We start from the raw sequence: 9,898 nt of genomic DNA on the forward strand, positions 1-9,898 counted from the left end.
TCAAAACACAACCACACAACAAATTTCTTTAGCAAGGCCAGCTTAGTACTGTGATGTTAAACCAGAAGTGTGGGGGAAACTTCTCAAGGAAAAGAGACCATCTAGAAAAGGTACTCCATGAGACTCACTGACCTGGCTAGTTCCTGGTTTACAATGTGAACTGACATGGATTGCTTTGCATACTTCATACAGATAAGCTACAGCCAGGGCCGGTTCCTATCACAAGTCAAAGGCAGATGCCTGAAGAAGCCTATTTGGGGTGTTAGAAAAGCCTGGGAAACTGTTTGTTCTTAAAAATTTGTATAGTATTTTTATTTCCAAAGATGTTGGCACATGCAGCCAAGCCTAGTCTTTTGTTCGGTGGGACTGCTTTGTTCCACTTTGTAACATCACTCAGATTTCTTTACAGTGTTCCTTTGTATCATTATGGTGCAGTGGCCATGAACTCCTTGTCTCTACCCACTTGGTATGTTGCCAGGAAAGGTTGGTGCTGAAGGAAACTCATAGGACCATAGCACCCAGTCACATTTCCCTGAGGGGTGTGTGTGTATGTGTGTGTTAGTCTACCAGTTTTAATCAAAAGCAGCTTTAGGGAAAGCAGCAGATATAAATGGAAGAACCGCAGAAGAGGGCAGAGCTGCCTAACCCTTCCCCTCCTCTTACAATTTTTTTGACAATTTGTGGGAGCCACACATAGGTAAATATTCCCTCTCCCTCTCCCTCTCCCTCTCCCTCTCCCTCTCCCTCTCCCTCCCTCTCTCTCTCTCTCTCTCTATCTATCTATCTAGCTAGCTAGCTATGCCTCACCTTTGTCCTCAAGAGGACACAAGGTGGCTTACAGTGTTGAAGCAATAAATATTAAAAGCTTAAAACCCCTAAATAATTACAATATTCTAAAAGTATTGAGAGAGAAAGAATTAAACAATATCAATAAAATTGATAAACATAGATTCATAAATATAGATCCACAATGCCCATCAACGGCTATTGTCATAATGAATTCCAGTAACCATCATAGCTTTTGACAAAGGAGTTCTATGAAAACATACTTTCTTTCCTTTCTCCCAAAAGTGCTCCAAACAATATCATTGAGAGTACAAGGGCCATAATGTGGAGAGAGGTCATACTGCTTTCTTAGGCAGGAGGGAGGGAGGGAGGCAGAAAGAGTTACCCAAAATAAAACAAGAATTAAAGTGAATGTTTGTCTCTTCAGGACTTTCAAATGTTGGCATGTCTGGGCATCATACAGGCAGAATGGCATCTCAGGCAATGGAACTTGGGAATGCTGTGTAACACCTTTCCCTCTCCTAGGCTTCATTAAATATCTTAGGGTGGGAGGGGGCAAGTAACTAGGCTCACTCGAGGAACTACCCACCTGGCTAAGTACTCCTTGCTTTCCTGACAGCCAGCTCACAAAAACACCACCAAAACTTCCTTGGAATGTCTTGTATCAGGACAGAAGCAAACTTGCCTTGTTGGAAATAGAATATAGACCTCTGTTTCTGACTAGCTAATTTGTATCTGACTAGTATTCAATAACTGTAGTCAGAAAAGCATCCATAAACCCAATGGGAGAGGCAGAAAACCTCCCAGGAAGGACGAGAGTTGCTGGTCAAGAACTATAATAATAATATACCACATTCCTGCATTTCTATCAGATTTGCTTAGAGACTGAAACTCAGCCTGTTTTTTAAGTCAGACAAGTGAAGGCTTCCTGAGGCAAAGATATGAGTGGAGGCACACTAAATTATTCACTTCGGGTTGGGGCATTTACTTATAATCTCTTTTTTTTATAGCCATCTATGTGCAGTCTACTAGCTTTGAACCAGATGGGGCCAAGGGGCTAGCCCTAAACAGCCAGATAACATCATTCCTCATTTGGAGGACAGTACATACCACATGGCCTAGCCCAAGGTCACTAAACTAGGCTGCTGGTTGGTGTCATGGGAACTGCTACCTCATCAACAGCATTAAAATAAGGTTCAATGTCCAGTCTGGTGAGCTTCTGTACAAGGAGTGAGGAAAACATGTCATCTCTCTCTTTTTTTTCCTGAGAATAACTTCAGAGAATAGCATCCAGAGGTGATTCAGCATCCTGTCCTGTTTAACCTACTGCCTCAGCGCAAGACACTGTGGCCTCATCTGAGAGAGAGAGTAGGAGATCAACGTGGGAAGAGCTAGTCTGCAGTAATGGGTTAAAGCAGTAATTCAGTGCAGCTGTGGGGCCAGGAAAAAGGCTGCCATCCCTCAGTAGATGAAGGATCGGCCAACCGGCTGTAACCCAAAGAAGCCACCAGCCACTGCTGGCAGGAAAAGACACTGGAGGTAGGAGATGGGGACTGACTTACCTCAACTGGGCTTTGAGGATGTACTGGCAAAGGTGCCCACACTATGGGCAGCAGCAGTAGCAACAGCATCTGGTGCACAGGAGGCTGGGGAGAGGAAGAAGAAGCAGGAAGGTGGACACACACACAGCAAAGTTAGTCCTCTTCTAATAGAAGCTGCTGCCCCTCATCCAGCTGTCCCTCCGGCAACTCCTGCAGACTTCCCACATTCACGGGTGACATCAGGACTTTGGCATGCAGGATGCCAGCTACACCAGACAGTTTGCTGGGGAGTTCAGAAGTGTATGCGTGTGCTCAGCGAATTTGTCTGTTCTTGAGAGAACCTGTGTGCCTCCGTGTGTGTGTATATGTCTGTGTAAGAGAGAGAGAGATTGAGAGAGAGAGAGAGAGAGAGAGAGAGAGATTGTGCTCCCGATTCTGAGAGGGAACATCTACAGCTCCCTGTGTGAGAGGGAGATTGTACGTGTGCGGCTGTGTATGCGAGCAGGCTTTGCTCCTTCATGTGGGAGTGTCTGTTTCTATGGGTGTGTGTCTCAGAGAGGCTGTCTCTGGCCCTGGCGTTTGGAGCCACTCTCTCTTCAGTCTGTCGAAGCTGACAAAAGTTGTTGGGGAGTGACCAGGGGAAGTTAGCTCTTCTTGCACCGAGGCAGCAGGAGAGCAGCAGCTCGAAAAGAAGGATACAGTGGAGCACAACTGCTTAGACAAGCTGCAAATGTGTATAAAAACAGAATTCCATTCTCTCTCTCTCTCTCTCTCTCTCTCTCTCTGTGTGTGTGTGTGTGTGTGTGTGTGTCTTTCCTTCCAGAAGAAGAAAAGCACAAGCACCACTCTCTGACCTACTAGGTATCTTTCTTTATTGCGGAACACTGAAAAGTCCAGAACAAAAACTCATTCCCATGGAATTTTGAGAAGAGTTAAGACCTAAGGCTGAGCCAGGTTTCAGATAGAAAAAGCAGCTGATGTAACTGTTTTTCATAATACTCTAGTGGAAGGTCCATTTGTGGCCTTTAGGTCCTCTTTTCGACTTGTTATGGAGCTCTCAGTTGCTAGACCAATAAAATCTTTGAAACCAGGTAACATTTTCATATTGACCTGTCGGCAGGATTTGTCCCTCAAAATGATGAGATTGTTTAATTTAGTCTAATCTGTTGTTCTGAGAAATAGTTCGGACACTGCCAAAGGCTTCAGAGGATCGCATTAAAGAATTTTTGGAAGCTGATGTCTTGAAAACTCTGAGAGATACATGATAGCAAGCAGATTTCACAAGTCGTTTGGCTACACTGCTTTTCTTGGAAGTACAGCAATAACACACACAGAACTCTTATATGCTGAAAGATTTACAGTTGTTATACTACGACATGCAGAACCTCAATGGGCCTGTAATTTTGCTTTGTTATCTGGGCCATAACTGATACAAAGCAGATGTCCTAACTACTTTGATCTTCAAAATAAACACTCTTTTATTGAGTTTTAAGCTTGGGTTTTTTGCTCTGTTTAAAAATCTTCACTTCAAGGTGCTGCTATTTCACAGACATATCTGATGGGATTGAGTTCAGATTTAGTGTCTGTAACCGGGCTGGTGGATGTGGATCTCTTCTGAGAACCACTTTGTCTCACTCAGAAAGCTGCCAGAGGGTCAGGAGACACTACTAAATGGTGTGAACCATGGTTGGCTGAGACGGAATAATAATAGTAATAACCATTGTGAGGCAGCAAATTCAGCAGTGGGGGTTGTGTGTGAGAAGACCCAAAGAAGCCACAACTCCATCAGAAGCTTTTAAAGAGGGGATGGGGAACATTTGGCTCTCTGAATGTTGGGCTTCAGCTTCCATCAGCATCACTTAGCACGGCTGATGATCACAGGTGACAGGTTGCTGCTTCATCCAGAATATCACAGGATTTCTACTTATATGGTTTTTGTTTTTTGTTTTTAGGTTATGGCATGGACCTTTTTCCAGGATAAAGGATTGTAAGGTCATAATAAAATAAGAAATAAGAATAAGAATAAGAATAAGAAAGAAACCAAATGCTTGATTTCTGCTGCACAAGAACAAACACTCCAAACCAATGTGATGAAAACTAAGATCCAAGGAATTAGTGCTAATGGCAAATGTTGACTCTGTTAAGAAAAAGATAAAAGTGTATCACACCTCATCCGTGAGTGTCAAAAGATTGCACAAAGAGATTAGAAAACTAGACATGATAGAGTGGCAAAATGAGGACACTGGTCATTATGCAAAAAATGTAACTTGCCAACCTCCAAAAACCCATGGGAACACCAGGTAGAGAAGGTGTCAGAAAATGAGGAAGTCAAGATCTTCTGGAATTTCTGGATCCAAACTGACAGACACTTTGAAAATAGCACTCCAGACATAGTAGTGATAGAATGAAGAAATGTCTGGATCGTTGACATTGCAATTCTGGGAGGTTCCAGAGATGAAAATAAAGAATTGGAAAAACTAACAAAATACAGGGACCTGGCCATTGAAACATCTCCGTTGTGGAGGAAACACACTTCAGTGGTCCCCATAATTATCGGGGCTTGGAGAACAATCTCAAATTTCACACAGTACTATAAGCAGTTGCTGATCTCAGAAATATCCCCATCAGAGCTACAAAGGAACAGCATACATACTGCACTGATATTTAACAGATACTTAGGTTTTTGGTTAAAACTTGTATCTGTTATATAATACCAGTCAAAGTTTTTATAATTTTGATTGACTGCACCTGGTTAATAATAATAATAATAATAATAATAATAATAATAATAATAATAATAATAATAATAATAATAATAATAATAATAATAATAATAATAATAATAATAATAATATGCAGTCAAGCCAAGTATGACATGGCAGCTCTTTTTCAGGGATTTCCAGGTGGAGAATACTCAGAAGTGGTTTCCCCCTTCCCTTCCTTTGGGGGCACCCTGGGACTATGCGGATTGCCCAAGACTACCCAGGCTGGCTCCACTTGCAAGTGGCACAGTGCGGAATCAAACTCCCAACCTGGCTCCGCAGTCAGATACCTGAACTCCCACTGAGTTATCCAGCCAGTTGCTGAGAAGGAAGGATCTCTCTCTTGCAGAGAGTCCTTGTGCAAGTGGAGCTGTTTGGAGCTGTCTTCTTAAGTAAGTGTCTAGACTGAACCCATCATGCATGGGCACGAGAGAATTAAAACGACATTTTAAAACTAAATCTGCCCCCAGCTTTTTTTTTTTAAACTTAATTAGCACTGAAAAAGAGATACTAGATTAGACAGGTAAGCCTAGCAATATCAAACAAAATGAGAAAACAGAAAACACATTTATTACATTTATGAGAAGTAGGATAATATAATGGTTAAAGTATTTTTTTCTTTTCTTTTTTCTTTCGGTCAGGATGAAAGCAGACATGCTATTACTTGCCTCAATGCAAATCAAGGCACACATTTTCAGTTATAGAAATCGTGGCTGAGTTTCAAGCCAGAGCAGCCTTGGAACTATGGAAAAGGGGAAGTTTAAGTCATTCTTTCCTGCTGGACTTGTAGTACAAATGTACTTTCCAAAGCTGTCTGCAAAGCATCATGTCTACTGTATACATTCACTATGTGATAAAATACCAGTCTAAGGCCCTCAAAGGAAAGCTAAAACATTTCAAGAAAAGTAGCCAAAGTGTTCTCCTACTCATCTGTTGTGATTTCTGCCTACTAATTTAAAAAAGTTGAGCTGTGAGACTTACTCCTTCTGTCTGAAAAAGGCTCGAAATACCTTCCATAGTTCATTCTCTTAAACAGGCCCTGCACAGCAGCCCATCCAGCCATCCACAGTCAACTATACTTGCACTGTGCTTGGTGATTGCCCCCACCACACCAATCCACCATTGGTGGCAGCCATCAAAATCAAGAAGAGTAATCAAGCTCCTGGAGGCATGTGGATTGTGAGCTACATTTAGCTCAGTGGCCCGCATGTTGAGTAGATATACATTTTCAGGACCTTCCTTGAATTTCCATTTTTATAAACTGATAGCTGGAACTAGAAAGGGTTATCTTGAGGACGAGAAACATCTGTGCAGGTATCTCCAGCAACAAGAAGGGAAATAGCTGGAGTATGAAGAAATCTCAATGACTGGTTGTTGAGACACACAAAATTTCTAGCCTCCATTACTTCTTCTGTCAAGGATTCTGTATTTTATCCAGAAAGTCTCTGCCAAACTAATGTCTTTTCCCTTTATGCACGTGTACGACCAGCACAAATGGAAGAGAGGCAAACAACCCATACTTTTCAAAATGCACATGCAACAAGACAGCACCTGTTGTAGTTTTACATAATTTGCATAATCTGTGCAAAATTGTTGGTGCAAAAGAGCACAGTATCTAGTAGATGAAGTGTTTAAAAAAACATTATGGGATGAAACAAACAAGGATTTATTTCCTGAGAACTCAGTCATGTTTTTTCTAAGTTTATTTCTCTGGCTTCTTGGGTCTGGTAAGCCAGGGTGCTGGGTTTGAATGTCCCAGTGAAGAACTGTAAAATAGAACCAGAAACCCAGAGGCTTTTTATTATTATCATTACTCATACATACAAAACATACAAAATAAGAACTGACAAAAATAACACAAATAACAAAAGACAACAAAACTAAACATCCATATTACATATATAGATCAGAGATTTCGCCAGTATCTGGTCATCTAATATCATCAAAGGGTTCTTGTGAGCACTGGTTCGCCATGACTATTTCTTCCCTTAGTTCCTGTTTGTTTCTGGACCCAATCATATGTCAACTTCCAGAAACCCAGAGACTTAATGCCAGCATTTTCTGTGCATATTTTAAGGGTGTTGGCTAGGGTTTTTCTTTTACCTTTGGTGCCTTGGGGGGTGGAGAACATGCCTCCAAGAGGTGGAGCACATGCCTGCCAATAAGATACGTATTGCTTTGTTTATGCCCAGCTTAGCTGAAATCTAATTCCTGTTTATAGTTTTCTAGGGCACGGAGAGATCACTGGGTTTAAATTATGGATCAGATTTTCTGTGGGTGGTTGAATAGAAATTACCAGGTAGCTTGTATGTCAAGGAGGAAAGTAACACAAAGGGACAATGGCTATCACATGCCCCCAAATATTAGGACATAGGTGGAAGAGATTTCTTCAGGTTATACATACTTGTGCTATATGTATCAGGGAGGGCTATGACTCAGTAGCTGAACTTGTGTTTTGCACATCAAATGTGCTAGTTGCAGTTCCTGGAGTCTCCATGTAAGTCTGAGAAAAAGATCTACCTTAAAAGATGAAAAATTGTAACCACCAGTTGAAACAATTGTTTTCAAAAACACCAGACCTGAGATCCGTTTTCAGCACACAAACATGCAGTTTGTTACCAACTGTTATCCTATATTTGTTTAGAAATGTAGGTAGTGCTGCTTGTTCAACCCACGTTAGGTAAGGCTGCAGTAAAGTAACTGCTCAGATAATGATGTGCCAGAGAGAGACTAATAATGTGGACTAATGTTATAGAGGGCCTGTTCAGACTGGCCATTTTGGTGTGGGCTGGATCAGGCTACAAGGGTCTGCTGAGCTCAGGAGAAAGAGTGATGTGCCATTGCTGGATAGCTCAGTTCCCGATGGGGCTTCTTGACAAGGGCTGGGCTCGATTATCCATAGGATTCCTTCCAGCTCTGCAGTATTTTGCATGCTCCTTCCATCCAAACAGCAAATGACCTTGTGTACCCATATCCACTGTAAATTAAACACTTCCTCTGATCATCTTTGGAAGATGAGGGGAAGTGATATTACTTGTTAGCTTTGCTCTGCTAGATTGTTTCTTATGCAATACTTTGTTTAAATTTTAAAAATGTTTTTTGCCTGTCTTGTGTATTGCTGAATGAGAAACTTTATGCAGCTGAATTTTCGATTGGCAATACACAGACAGTAATAGTCTAGGTAAAGGTAAAGGTTCCCCTTAACATTTAGTCCAGTCGTGTCTGACTCTAGGGTGCAGTGCTCATCCCCGTCTCCAAGCTGTAGAGCCAGCATTTGTCCTTAGCCAGTTTCCATGGTCACATGGCCAGCGCAACTAGACATGGAATGGCGTTACCTTCCCACCGTGGTGGTACCTATTTATCTACCTATTTATTGCATTTTACATGCTTTCGAACTGCTAGGTTGGCAGGAGTTGGGACAAGCGATGGGAGCTCACTCTGTTGCATGGATTCAATCTTACAACGGCTGGCCTTCTAACCTTGAAGCATAGAGGCTTCTGCAGTTTAATCCATACCACCACAACATCCCCTGGTCTAGAAGACATTAAAAAATCTGTCCCCCTGACTCTCTGCGGATGATCAAGGGATGGGGTCAATTTCCAATATCCTGAAGCAGCCCATAAGCTCTTTCAAAATACCAGAAATTGACACTGGAAGGAGCTGCAAGGATCTAGTTTAGTCTGTTCCAAATCACCACAGGGTTCTAAAATCATTTAAAGCTTTATTCTGCACCTATATGCCCTCACGATGGCTGCCTCTCACAGCAACCTGCTGCTGTTGCAGGTTACTGTGTTATTTTCAATTTTTAAACTTCTGTCCATCACAACAATACATCAATATTGCAGACAGAAAAAGAGCAGATTGGAGTGCAAGATTTTTCTACAGCCTGATACATATGCATGGACACACACATATATATATACACACAAATGGGGGTGGAGATGGAGAGGGAGTAAGGAAACCAGCAGGGCTGGCAAAAGGGGAAGCACAAAGAGAAATTGACCAGAGAAACTGACAAAATTGGCAGCTTCTAGGCTTGCAAAGGAGGGAGAATTTTCCCCAGTCTTTGATTCTCTCCAGCTTCCACTGTAAGTAGGAGGAATGAAGGGTGGGGGGAGCGGGAGCACAGAGGCCCTGACACAGGCGAGTGCTTATGTCTCTCACAGCCACTTGTTGCTGCCAGTGGTTGTGAGAGACATAAGCATTTGTTTTAATTTTTAACATTTGTTTTAATTTTTTATTTCTTTCTAAGTGAGATAGTGCTAGATCAATATCACAGATATACAAAAAATTAAAACATTCAGACTGCAAGGATTTCCTGCAGCCTGAAACCCATGATCCTGACAAAGCCAATAAACATAATTTGCACTGACAGAAGCATTCAGGTATGCCAAAATGATGCAAAATAAATCTGTTTCACAAGCAAGTTAAAATAAATGACCACCTCCTGGCCAAGGAAAATAGCTCAATTTGCAGCCAAAAAGATGTTGGAATTTAGCAACCTTTTAACACTGCCTTTAAGAGTTTTAGGCTGGGAGGGGCCCTTCTAGACTAGGATGACTGTTAATCAATCCAGCAGCAATCAATTATTCCCTCTCTGCCCAAGATTTTGAGGACAGATTCAGTACGCCTCCCTAATCAAGAATTCATTTCCCACACGTCTTCAGTCAGATAGTCTTTGTGGTTGATTAGAGTTGGTTAGTAATGCATTTAGTCAATCATGTAGTCAGTATGAAGCTAATTGGTATGCAGATATGCATCAGTTAAGCTTTGTTCATGTAACCAGTCTTTTTTATGATTTGCTGTTTT

At 41.7% G+C, this 9,898-nt stretch overlaps 1 protein-coding gene and 1 long non-coding RNA gene across 8 annotated transcripts in view; one reads left to right on the forward strand and one right to left on the reverse strand.

Annotated features, from left to right (window-relative positions):
* LOC110073332 (receptor-type tyrosine-protein phosphatase V) overlaps positions 1–4,946 on the reverse strand; it is a 61,274-nt gene extending 56,328 nt beyond the window's left edge. For all 7 annotated transcript variants that reach the window (XR_012086227.2, XR_012086226.2, XM_072997109.2 and 4 more), the window contains exon 1: positions 2,349–4,946. Coding sequence is in view for 5 of the 7 variants with exons in the window: in XM_072997109.2 (XP_072853210.2) it covers positions 2,349–2,417 (69 nt within the window). In the remaining 2 variants the exon portion in view is untranslated. The remainder of the gene's footprint in view (positions 1–2,348) is intronic.
* LOC140706547 (uncharacterized) lies at positions 547–7,589 on the forward strand. The gene is made up of 2 exons (XR_013545091.1): positions 547–2,325; positions 4,280–7,589. It is a non-coding gene; the product is annotated as an uncharacterized LOC140706547 (long non-coding RNA).
* The last annotated feature ends 2,309 nt before the right edge of the window (positions 7,590–9,898 follow it).

Source organism: Pogona vitticeps, chromosome 4, assembly GCF_051106095.1.
Source record: "Pogona vitticeps strain Pit_001003342236 chromosome 4, PviZW2.1, whole genome shotgun sequence".
NCBI lineage: Eukaryota > Metazoa > Chordata > Lepidosauria > Squamata > Agamidae > Pogona > Pogona vitticeps.